Raw genomic sequence first — 12,774 nt, 5'->3', positions numbered from 1 at the left:
ACTAGGGGAAGGGGGAGGCATGTAGGTGTGGGGTTTGTGGCACCTGCCAATGTGGGGAGGACAGGGTGCTTTGGGCCGACAACACCCCTTTCCTCTCCTCACACTGGCAGGCACCTTAACTGATTCCAAATTTCACCTACATTCACCTGCTACAAGTGGGTGGTCGGGGGTGGTGCGGGTGCTGCCCGAGGGTGTGGGGGGTTAAACTTGGCACATCAGTTACTGTAGACATAAGTCCTTCTCTGTAATATCCACAATTATTTCAAAATGTTCCAGTCCTGGGACGGGGGATGAGAGGATTAGGCATACAATGACTGACTGGTGGGGTGGGGGGGATTTGGCAGATGCAGACTGACTGGGGGGGGAATTGTTTGAGGAAGCGGAGCCCCAAATTGGTATCTTGCTTAGGGCCCCATGAGGCTAAATCTGCCTATGGCTATTTGTACTTGTGTTTATTATTCTGTAACAAAGAAACTCGTTAATCTTTGATCATCAAAGTTAAATTAAAAATGATTTCCATTATTATGCTGTGATGGCTCTGGTTGGGTACAGGATGCTGGCACTCGGGATCCCAGCAGTCAGAATTTTGACACTGGCATCCCGACTGGGTCACAATGCTGACAAATGAAGGTAAGTATATTACCATTCCCCTACCCCTAACCCTCCCTGCAACCTAAACCTAACCTCCCCCCCCCGCAGCCTATACCTAACCCTCCCTCCCTAGTGTCTAACCCTAGCCCTCCCCCTATTGCTCTCCCCCTAACCCCGATACTTACTGACATGTTGCCGGCGGTCGGGATGCCAGCACCAGGATTCTGACTAGTATTGGAATTATGAGCGATGGCATTCCAACAGCCGGGATAATGCAAACATAACTCAATTAGTCACCTCCAAAATGATTTTTATTGGAGCAGCCCTTCTAAGAACATGCATGAAGTTAGTATAATTTTATTTATTTTAATATTGTTGTAGAACTCCTGGAAAATGTCCTATGGTCTATGTAGGAAAAAACAGGGTAAGCCTTTAAATAGTGCCTCTGGGTATTTCTTCATATTGTGAAAACAATTTAGCCATATGCAGTGGCAAACGTAGGATTTCTAGAGGGGGGTTTCCAAAAGGTTTGTTTTACAGCGAGTGTTGCCAGTCCATGAAGAGGGCAGAATTAGTACTTAACCAGCTTTAATATGTGTCATACATAGTGTATTGTGTGTCATAATTCCAGCATATACAAGATCACAGTAAGTCAGTTGATGCGGCAGTAAGCCATCCTGCCTGAGCTGAATGTTTTTATTTTAGATGTGGGCACCATTCCAGGGCATGGGAGCAAGTTCGGGAGCCTAAAGGAGCAGCAGAAGAACCTAGCACTGCCCTGGACATATATGTACATATTGGCTTCTATAGCAGTGCATCGCTAACATTGCATGATTTCCAGATCTCCTAGGTGGTGCACAGGTTATTAATTACAGGCTGATACATGTTAAAAGATCCACAGGTGGTGCTAATTATTTAATTTGTGATACTTAGAAGAACATGTAGCATAGTAAAATTATATTATATTACTATTTCTACTGTGGTCATGGTGTGTGCTGAGGAGGGGGGTTTCCAGGCAGACGAAACCCCCCCTGCGCTTGCCTATGATATTTATATGAAATGACATGCCGGGACAGACCGTGGGCTAAAGGTTTGTCTCAGAGAAGATTTGCCCAATGGCAGGAGATCATTCTTACACTTGTGAAGCATATTAAAATCTGCAATGCACATGCACCATTTCAGCACACATGGTATCATGGAAGACAGAGGAGGAAGCATCCAACTCGACTTCAGCAAAGGTAAGAAATAGTATACATAACGCCATCAAGAGATGGCATTATGTTTGCTTCTCACCTTTCTATATTGTCTGGTAGTAGCTGCCATTACATCCTATGGGGGCTTCCTATTCTGCAGTGACAACGGAAAAGTCAGAGAAATCAGTGATTTCTCCAGACTTTTCAGTGCAGTTAAATATAGAGATGATTTAAATATCACTTTCTCCAGCTAATATGTTGGAAAACTGTGATTGTCTGGTTCACTAAATAGACACCCTTAACAGGAGTGTTACTAGATCTAAGAGAGCCCCATAGCAAAATTTTCATGCCCAAATGCACCACCCCCCTGCCGTGGATTATTATGTGGTGGGCGGGTGCCCCCCTCCTGAGCCCCGTGGGAGGCTTCTTCTTTCTTTGTGTTACCCTGCTGCAGGCACATATGCTGTCCTGGCGGGCAAGCTCCATCTCTGATGCTGGGAGGAGGCATGGTCAAGTTGAGCCTGCTGGGAGTAGGACAGCCCCAGACCACAGTCACGCCTCCTCCCAGCATCAGTGAGAACTGGAGAGATGGAGCCAGCCAGGAAAACAGATATGCTTGCAGACAGGCCTGTAGAGAGCTGGTCCAAACCGTAGTACATTTTGGGGGCATGGCCTAATTGTAAGAGGTGTGTCCACACACCCGTTAGAAAAAAATATTTGCAGTGCACTGAACAGGGGGGCGCTGTGAGCCCCTTAGCCAGGGGTAAATCCAGGGAGAGGCGCAATCATTGTGATTGCTCTCCCCCACCCCTGCATAGGCAGAGGAAACAGCTGATGCTGCTCAGTGGCAGCAGCCTATCTGGCCCCACTGCAGCCAGCATACAGCAGCATATGTTGGGCTGGGGAGAGAGGCTGCTGACAGGTAAGAGGGAGGGGGGACAGCAGTGGACAGGGGCCCCCGCTGCGCCTCTCCAATAAGCCCGGGTAATTAGTACCCGCCCTCCCCACTCAGTGCCCCTGCCTGCACCAGCACACTGCAAAGAAAGCTGCCCACGGGGCTCAGGAGGTGAGTGTCTGCCCCACACTTTCTAGTACACTGTGGTGTGGTGCAGGGCAACTGGGTGCAGGGTGAGGGTCGGGCCCTGTAGGCGGCCTGGACTATATACTGTAGCATCCGCACCCCCTGCACCTTCTGTAGCTACACCTTTGGCCTTTAGTGTGGATATTAATGGCTTCTTCTACTCCACTTCTATTTCACTCATAACTATTAGACCAATTATAAGAATCACTATAATAACATTGTATGCTTGCACACTTAGGGCTCCATTTATTAACATTATTTTTACTAAAATAAAGTGAAAAAGGGTGTTTTCACACCCTTTTCACATTATTTTAGTATCACCTACAGTTACTAAAGGGCAATTAGAGTAGAATTCGTAAAATTCTACTCCAACCCCTAAGTATCACTTATTTTTAGTAATCAGATCGCATTTCCCATAATTGGGAAATGTGATCTGACCAAAGTTACTAAAAATAAAATGTGAAAAAATACCGGGGAAAAGCCCTGAGATAATAATGCCACCTGGAGGTGGTGTTATCCAGGGTCTCCCCCGGTTACCGGACTCCTGCTCTGCTATAATGGGGAGAGCAGAGCCCGGAGCTGGCCCCAGTGATCAGCTGTGTGGTCTAAACAGACCACACGCTGATTCACTGTAAAAAAAAGTAAAAATAAAATTTTAAAAAAACAAACTTACCTTAGTCCAGGGACCGGTGATCGGGGCTCCGGTGATGTCCTCCCTCCGGTCAGCTGGTCTCCCATGCTGCACTGGGGCCCGGTCATCACCTGACAGGGTCCCAGTGCAATATGGGATGTCAGCTGACCGGAGCGACAGAGGACATCACCGGAGGCCCGATAACTGCAAGTAAGTGTAATTAAAGGAGAGGGAGGCCGCAGGGGGGGGTCGCGGTGGGGGTCCGCGATCGCGGAGGGTGGGGCTTAGCGATGGGGTTGGGGCTTGGCGACAGGGGGGGTAGCAGCAGTGGCCGGTCGGCGCATGCGCGGGGCACTTGTCACTGTATTTTTTGCAAAAATACAGTGATAAGGCTCCGGAGGGGATTCGCAGGGACAGAGCTTTATCGCAAGCTCTGTCCCTGCAAGGATTTGTAGTAAATCCCTGTGATATTGCCTGAATTCGCAATGCGAATTCAGTCGGTAATATCACACTACAATCTGCATTACAAATGCAGATTGTAGTAAATAGAGCCCTTAATACTTTTAGATAATTTTAGTTAACAGACAGAATAAAACCCAGTATTTAGAATTAAGTTTATAAGAATTTTAGTATATTAACTCTTATTTATATAACACCAGCGTATTCCGTTGCTCTTTACAATTGAGATTTAATATACTTGGCATTTTACTATCTTATATTCATGTCTTGGCATTGAGGCCTGTATTTGCAGGATTGGAATATGATTACTGCATCGGGTAGGATATATATACAAGCTTATGCTGGCTATTCTCTCTAATGACTTGCCAACTACATTTACACTGGTGTTTCTAACATCATCTTATGTTATTTAGCTATCCTTGGGTACAGCCCAGCTGGTGTCATTGACGTTTCCAGTTTCAGCTGTAAAACCGGGCAGTAATAATTATGTAAATGATCTCTAATGGCTTTGTCTCCCTCAAGACAGCTTTGTTTTCAGAGCAATTCACAAATCAAGGATTTCTAAATAGACTTTATTATTAATAGTTCTGGAATTTGGAACACAGTGAGTTGGTGCCAGTTTCATTTGTGAGTTATTATTTGTACACAAATGTGCCACAATAAAAAACAGACACTGAAACTAATATTAAGAATTTAACTAAGAATAGGTGTGCATTGCTTTTCTGACAAATGCCAATAGTTGCATAGGGTCTTACATGGTTTATGTGCCCTAACCTACATAGGTTAGCAAGGTATTGGTTGAAATTGGACACTTTCAATGATATTTATTTAAAGCTACGGCACGGTCGCCGTGTTATAGCCAGAAAAAACGACTATGCAGGATGGTGCCGTGCCATGGCCGTGCCAGTAGTGTGAAGGAAACAATGTTTCCTTTCACACACACTGTCTGCTGCTGGCCGGGCTTGAGCAGCAGCTGCTGCGCATGCCCAAAAGGATAAAAAATGAATAAATAAATAAAAGCGGCTCAAAGCCGCTGCTTGTGAAAGGCACAGAGTGCCTGAAAAACCCCGGCCAGCTACCGTCCGGTCCTTGCCTGGACGGCCAGAACCGGAGTCTGTGAAATAGCTCTTAGTCTGGGCTCTCCCCGGCCCGGGCGCCACAGCGGTCAGCAGACCAGCGAAGGCCGCCTGGCTGCGGGCCCCTTCGGCTAGTACCCCTGCTAGTTCCTCCTGCTGTGTTACTGGCTTGCTGCTGCAAGAATGCGGCTCTGTCCTCAGCTCCTTGCAGGCGTGATCATGTGACATCACATCACGGCGTGCCCACTGAGCAGCCGTGTCAGGAGACAGAGCTGCTTGGTGCAGCTTCGAAACAAGGCTGCACTGCCGCTGCAGCGTTATGGATTTAAAAAAAAAAAAAACAACAGTTAATTTGCAGGATGTGGCCGGGGGCAGTGTGTGGGGGCCCCTTATGTGGGGGGGCCCCCGGGATGACCGCCCCTGTCGCCCTCCCTATAATCCAGCCCTGGTAAGAGATGAGCTAGCGTCTATATAGGAACTCATAGTGGGGAAATTCAATTGTTTTAATGCGGCCACAGCTCCTGCGGCACTAGCACTCATCAGCAAAACATTTGAATATTGCCTTTCGGTCACCCATTATTTATGGCGATAAAAAACTATTGAATTTCCCCAATGGAATATATTTCTAATAAACTTTTATTATCTTTATCTATAGCTTTACAGGTTTAATCTACAGGTCAGCATACTTTGTTGCACACATTATCTACCATTTGCTAGAAGCTGTTACAAAATCTCAGAAATTAAATGGATCTGGTTCTGCCAACTAGGATTGCCACTACCCAGAAGAAAGTCGCAAAGTCCGCAGTACCAGTGGTTTTCAACAGGGACTTCTGCAAGGAGGTTTGAGCTTCACTGTACCTGGAACGCAGGTTGCAGCCCTCTGGGATCCCAGTGTGGCAAGCTGGTAAGATTGAGATAGTCAGCAAGCTCAGGTTGGTGCATGTACTTGAGATTAGTCAGGCGGACCATGGGTCAGAACCAGGAATCACAAAATCAAGGGAGCAGACAGGAGAATCGTCTGAACGGGAAATAGTTACCAGACCGGCAGACGGCATGCCTCCGGTCTAAATCCTGGCAGTGGAAGCCCGACACAGGACTTAAGATAGGCATCAAAATACCGATGCCTATCTTAATCTCGACACCGGAATACAGACAAGATGCCAGCCCAAACGAGGTAAGCCGGGGACGTCTTAGCTTTTAGCCGCGGAGGGAGTGTTAGGCTTAGGTAGCATAGTGGGGTTAAGTTTTGGGGGGGTTAGGGTTAGGCACTCCTAGGGGAAGGGTTAGGGTTAGGCACTAAGGAGAGAGGGTTAGGATTAGGCACGAAGGGGGAAGACTTAGGTTTAGGCACTAACTGGAAGGGTTAGGGTGCAGGGGAGAAGGGAGTAGGGTATACAAATCATCAGGATGCCACTGTCAGTATTTTGACAGGAGGCATCCGGACTGCCGGCATTACATACAGATTCCGTCAGAACTACCCAGGGGTCAGAACCAGTAGTCACTGTTGCAGTGCCAAAGGAGCAGACAGATAGGGTAGTCAGATACAAGCAGGGTCACTATGGAGGTACAACTAACAGACAGAAAGCAAGGTACAGGGAATTAGGACTACAGGCTGTGAGCTTAATACTCTGACAATGATACTGACTGCGAGAGTGGTTTAAATAGGCTGGGCAATTGATTTTGTGCCAACCTGATGTCAGAATTCACATGGCTGTAACTACAAATACCCACTACATAGAAAAAAGGAGAATGGCTGCAAGGGGAGAAGATCGAAGCCAAACTTTGATCTGAGATGTAGAGCAATGCGACTGCTTATTAGATGCAGACTGCAGGGACCAGTACCGCCAGACTCTGCTTGTGACAGAGCACCATTGGAAGATGTTGATACCTATGTGATGTCTTGCTGTGCCAATATCTTTCTTATTAATTGAGCCACACCACTGGGTTTCTACTCTGAAAATCCAGCACTTGATGTGAGCTGCCCATCTTCCCCCCTGGTGCTCATTTATGGGAGTTTGCCACCCAAAACTAAAACTGATTGAATTGCTCCTAATTATTGATTTATTACCAATTATTTATATACTGCACACATAGGCCCTGATTCAGAGCCGGACGCTCTGACCAGAGCGCTCGCTCTGAATCAGGGCCCACCTCCATTAAAATGGAGCGTCCTCCTGGGTGCTCGTATAGCTGTGGGTCACGGCCATCGGACTTGCGAGTGAAACCCTGAGGTCGGGTTTCTCAACCGCAAGCCCTGGAGTGATTTTGGCTCTATCAGAGCCAAAATCACTCCCACTGACATCACTAGTGGGGCGTGCTGTCGACAACATCGACAGCACGCCCCCTTTGATGCGAGACTCCGAGCGAAGGAAAGTCCTTCGCTCGCCGGGTCTCGCGCATGCGCACGACGGAGCTCCCTCCATCGTGCGCATGCGCAGTGGGGAACATCGATCCACTTGCGAGCGTACTGCCACTGGCGAGTGGGTCTGAATGACCCCCATATTCCACAGCGCTTTTTAGAAAATACTACATTTACTTTAGTCCCTGCACGAGTGGAGTTTACAAACTATGGGCCTGATTCAGACCCACTCGCGAGCGGCTGTCCGCTCGCAAGTGGGTCGATGTTCTGGACTGAGCATGCGCACAACGGAGGGAGCTCCGTCGTGCGCATGCGCCAGACGCGACGAGCGAAGGAAAGTCCTTCGCTCGTTGTGTCTGATCAAAGGGGGCGTGCTGTCGATGTTGATTGACAGCACGCCCCCTTTGGTAGGCGTGCCTCCCTGACGGGGGCGTTCCCACGGGAACGCCTCCCGTCAGAAGCCGGCCCACTGACATCACTAGTGATGTCAGTGGGAGTAATTTTGGCTCTGATAGAGCCAAAATCACTCCAGAGCTTGCGGTTGAAAACCTCAACCGCAGGCTCCGGCTCGCAATTTCGATGGTCGCGATGGTCACGACCATCGCGGCCATCAAAATGCACGCTCGTATAGCCTGTGGGTGGTGACCCACAGCTATACGAGCGTCCAGGAGGACGCTCCATTTTCATGAAGGCCGGCCCTCATTCAGAGCGTGCGCTCTGCTCAGAGCGTACGGCTCTGAATGAGGGCCTATATTCCCTACCATATGGACACACTCTGTTGGGAGCCAATTAACCTATCATTATATTTTTGGATTGTGGGAGAAAATCAGAGCACCCGGAGGAAACCCACACACGTACAGGGAGAATATACAAAGTTCCACACAGTTAAGGCCGTACTGGTAATTGAACCCACAACCTCAGTGCTGTGAGGTAGTAATGCTAACCATTATGCCATCTGTGTTGAATGGATGAAGCTTGTAGAGCTTATGTTTTGTTTGCTGTTTAAATGTTTATTGTCAGATTATTATTTCTTTATTTTAGTTTTTATTTTAGGCAGTCAAGTCGCCAACAGCTAGCTCTTTTAACACTTCTTTAGTGGTTAATCTTCTAAGTCTACAAGCTCCACTATTTTTAATGTTCAAAGTTATACTTTCCGGGGAAAGTAAAGATTTGTTTTGAATGTTTAGGTGTGCCATGTATAGATGCCTCACATTTTAGAAGGGCCCCCAAGTACAGTTAGCATCACCACCCACACTCATAATTTATGGTAGACTCTAATGTATGACAAAACACTACTCAAGTCACCACTTTCCATGCTTCTGATCCCTGCAGCACTCAGCTAGCCTGTTACAGTTTTATTAAAGGGCATGGCTAATGCCTAAATGGCAAAATGCTTAATGTCATCATTTACAATATTTTGCTTGACTAGTTTCAGAATATAAAAGCCATGCTACATCATTTATTTAGAATCAACCAGACATTTTTTTATAGTGTAGTGATGTATAAAATATGTGATATTATTATCACATATTATTATGGAGTTTCTCAGTGGAGGCATGTAAGCCCTGTTGTAGCCAGTCATTTTGACTTTGACTAGTCAATTAGATTTTGCATAGGATATCAGCTTCCTTGGCATAAATATTTCTGTTTGAAAAGAGGTTGTATACATATAAAAGTGTACCAATAAAACAAGATTCATAAAGTAGAATATAGTGCATTGTAAGACTTATCCTACACTCTGTAGTTAAGATGCCCATACACGGTGCGATAAAGCAGCCGATCCGACGGATTGGTACGATTTGGCTGCTCCATCGCACCGTGTATGGGCATGATATCAGACAGAGCACGCACCCTTGGGGTAGTACATCGCACCCCCAGATCTTACTGCAGGTTTAGTCAATCAGGGGATGCGATGTACGATCCCATGCAGGGGGAGCCGGCATATCGGACAGGCGGACATGATCACACCATGTGTGGGGACCGCCCGATATGTCAGATGTCGGATCCCCTGTCACGTCGCACAGTGCATATTGCTCCATGTATGGCCAGCTTAAGACTAGAACCCACATACTGTAGCTGAGAAATTGTTTAGCTGTCATATCCTATTTACATACTATTTTCATCAATTAGCATGGAAACCTTTCCTGCATTCATCCTGAATTGAGTCCATCTTTACTTTCTAATAAAATATCTGGGGACATGATAGCAATTCAGAGTCTTAATTACTGGCATGAATCTAGTTTCAGAAAACAAAATTCAGTTGTTCAGCAACTTTTTTTTTTTTGCTGTGTTTCAATCAAACTCAAAATGCACATTGACCTTGAGTGCAAATGATTGGCTCATGTAAACATTTATCCCAAAGCCTGTAATCAATTATTGTATACAGTATCACAACTGACAATCAGTGCACTGTTCATTGTAATAACTGCTGTATTACCTTCAGTGTTTAAAATTTCATTATTAATGATTTGAACACAATTTCAAATAGTGGTTCCTTAAAATCCCAATTTTCACATAACATTCTCCTCTACTTAATAAATGTTCAATTGTTTTTGCTACATATGACATACATACAATTTGCAGTCCTTTAAAAAGATAATGATACACTGTATTTCTTTGCTGTTTAGCATGTAGCAGAGTGGATAAAGTAATATGAAACAGAAATGTGGATGCCTGTGGGACTTCAGTCAGATTACAATCGTGTATCACAAAGACTGTGGCGATTTTACAGAATACACACAGAACTGACAGTACTGGTACATTTGTTTCTTTGCCATCTCTACTTTTTGTTACTGAGGAAATAGCTGCCAGCACTTGCAGCATGTATGCACAATGTTGGGGTTTACTGTACAAACATCTGCTTTTCCCACTCCCTATACATCACAAATGGTACCTCAGACCCCACTCAGGGCTCCCTGGAAGTCACTGATTAATGTCTAATCCAGCCCTCAGGAAAGGAATGGATGTAACATGCGGCGTGCTGGACTGTCTGATAACACCTATGTGCTGCATTCTACAGCTCACAGAGAGCCTGCTGCTGGGGTCTTTGCATTATACGCATGTAGCATTGCTCTGCTGTACAGCCAGCATTTCCATCTCACACACATATCTAGAGGAGCAGGCAGGCAATAACAAGAACAAGACACAAGAAAACACATTGTAACTGTAGCCTTAGGCCCAACAGCGCTGCAAGAACGGTTAGTAACGGGCACATTGGGTTGGGAAGCAAATAGTAAGTACCAACCAGGGTCAGATTAAGGTTTATGTGTCCCCAGGGTGACTAACATGTAGAGGGCAATAACCAATAACGTTGTCAATGTGATATGCTGGCAATGTTATCAAAATTAAAATGTGGAAATACTCCCAGCACCAGAAATGTGTAATGCCCCCAGTTCACTTTATGCCACAGAATCCAACTTCACATAAGCCACAGTGGGGATGTAGGTATTTGTGGGCCCCACGTGTCTTTGGGGGGCCACTGGGCGACCACCCCGGCTGCCCTGTTGTTAATCTGGCACTGGTACCAACCTACCTTAGCAATGAATTATGGCTAATGCATGTCTGGCAGCTGTGATGCCTATTACGCCCTGATAATTCCCGGTATAAGAAATACAGCATTGTCCCTAATTACCACATCGATCAAATGCATCAATACATTGAACCAATTAGCTTCATTTTCCCACATGACATACAAACAGGAGACATCAGACATAGAAGATGGGGATAGAGGAGATAGTCAGGGACCTCTCTGGTGTTGAAGTTTTAAGCAGTGGTAATGCCCCGTATAGAGGAGCTGGTTTGTGGCCATCAGGTATAGGGAAAGCACCAGTGTTACAGCAGGTAATAGAAAAAGTTACCGAGGGAAAGGCATTCTCATTACCAGGTAGTCGCGGCTCACAGCCTGGGGGCAGCCGCATAATTCTCTCCTCCAAGTTACAAAGGCAGAAAAAGGGGGGATAAAGGTGAACTTACATCGCGGAATCGATTCCAGTGTCCGGCATCCTTGTCATACTGGGATATAGTGGTTAGCCATTGTTTATCATCCAGGAAATTCCCTCTGTCTGACCGGCCAGTCGCTGCTGCAGCCGCTGCCAGAGCCCCACTGCAGGCTGCTGCATACACCAGTACCAGGGTTACCTTTCCCATCATCATCTGCTGGAGACACAAGTGGGGAGAAACCATGGTCAGAGCGGAGACTGGCAGCTCTCTCACCTTCACATGCAGCGCTAGGTATGATAAGAGATGGCAGCGCCAGCAGACTAGTCACCTTGCATGTACAGCCTGCGCTGCGTTCTACCACTACACATGCAGCTCAACGCTGCCAACTACCAGGAGCTGCTGCTGCTGCCTGAGCTTGTCTGGAGCAGAGCTCAGTGTGCACAGTGCGCCGGCCGAGTGCCTGCCTCCTCTTTCCCCAGCCTCCTCCCCCCTCTCCTGGCAGTGCTGGCGCCAGGGGGGCAACCACAAAATGGAATTTGGGATGGGGTGACTTTTTGTTTTCTAATGGTGCAGGCATTCTGGTACAGAATTCAGCATCGCTTTTGGTGCAGAGGAATGTGAGGTGCAAAACTACTGTATGATGCTCTAACACAGTAGTAATGTCACAATTGCAAAAAATGCCCTTTAAATTTACATTCAGATACTTTATAATCTCTCTCTCTCTCTCTCTCTCTCTCTCTCTCTCTCTCTCTCTCTCTCTCTCTCTCTCTCTCTCATGTCATCTTATGTCATTGCAGTTTTTGCATTAAGTTGCAATAAGGTGCATTACATTACACTTCATTCATTCTCTTTCTTTGGCTTCTCTCCTCTTCTCTTTGTTTCTCTCCAGAGCATGTAGTCTTAAGTGACTGCAATTTACAGCATAATTCATTGTTTCCCCTTTGAGGATAATCCAGGTCACTGGGCAGTGGTAAGTATCATGAGCTAGGCATCGGTAACATCCAAATCCCGCCACGGGCTGAAATCATTTGTCCCTTTATGCTCACATTGGATGACTAACTGGAACTATAAAACATGCAGTAGCTTTTCTGATATCAGTGCAAATAAAACATAAAATGTATCCAGGCATTACTTATTTTTCTATATTTTAACATTCTATAAACAAGACAAATCCAATGTATTTCTAATGAGCTAAGGAATGGCAAAATGGATATGAAATACAGTTACCGCATGCACAAGTGTCTTTGCATATCAGCCTTTCTACTATATTGTATAATTTGTGAAAATGAATACTACAATTTAAATAATAGTATCATACTGTACATCTAAGGGAGATAAGTAACAGTAATATAGCTGTTTAATAAAGAGTTGTAAATAATCTTTGTTCATCTCCCACAGATAAAAGCAGTTAATTTGCTTTTCAATTGTATTAGTGAATTTGCCAT

The 12,774-nt window shown here is 45.9% G+C and overlaps 1 protein-coding gene across 4 annotated transcripts in view; it reads right to left on the bottom strand.

Annotated features, from left to right (window-relative positions):
• Positions 1-11,748, bottom strand: part of SPOCK3 (SPARC (osteonectin), cwcv and kazal like domains proteoglycan 3) — a 434,224-nt gene extending 422,476 nt beyond the window's left edge. For 2 of the 4 annotated variants that reach the window (XM_088450291.1, XM_088450293.1), the window contains exons 1-2: positions 11,658-11,748; positions 11,363-11,545 (exon numbers count right to left, since the gene is read on the bottom strand). In XM_088450291.1, the coding sequence (XP_088306417.1) occupies positions 11,363-11,542 (180 nt within the window). In that variant the 5' untranslated portion in view covers positions 11,543-11,545; positions 11,658-11,748. Of the gene's footprint in view, positions 1-11,362; positions 11,573-11,657 lie in introns of those variants that run through there. The other 2 variants (XM_088450292.1, XM_088450290.1) reach the window with 2 other exon arrangements.
• Between the last annotated feature and the right edge of the window lie 1,026 nt (positions 11,749-12,774).

Source organism: Taudactylus pleione, unplaced genomic scaffold (assembly GCF_031769625.1).
Source record: "Taudactylus pleione unplaced genomic scaffold, aTauple2 ptg000513l, whole genome shotgun sequence".
In the NCBI taxonomy this organism is placed as follows: Eukaryota; Metazoa; Chordata; class Amphibia; order Anura; family Myobatrachidae; genus Taudactylus; species Taudactylus pleione.
This window is presented reverse-complemented; position numbering and strand designations above follow the sequence as displayed.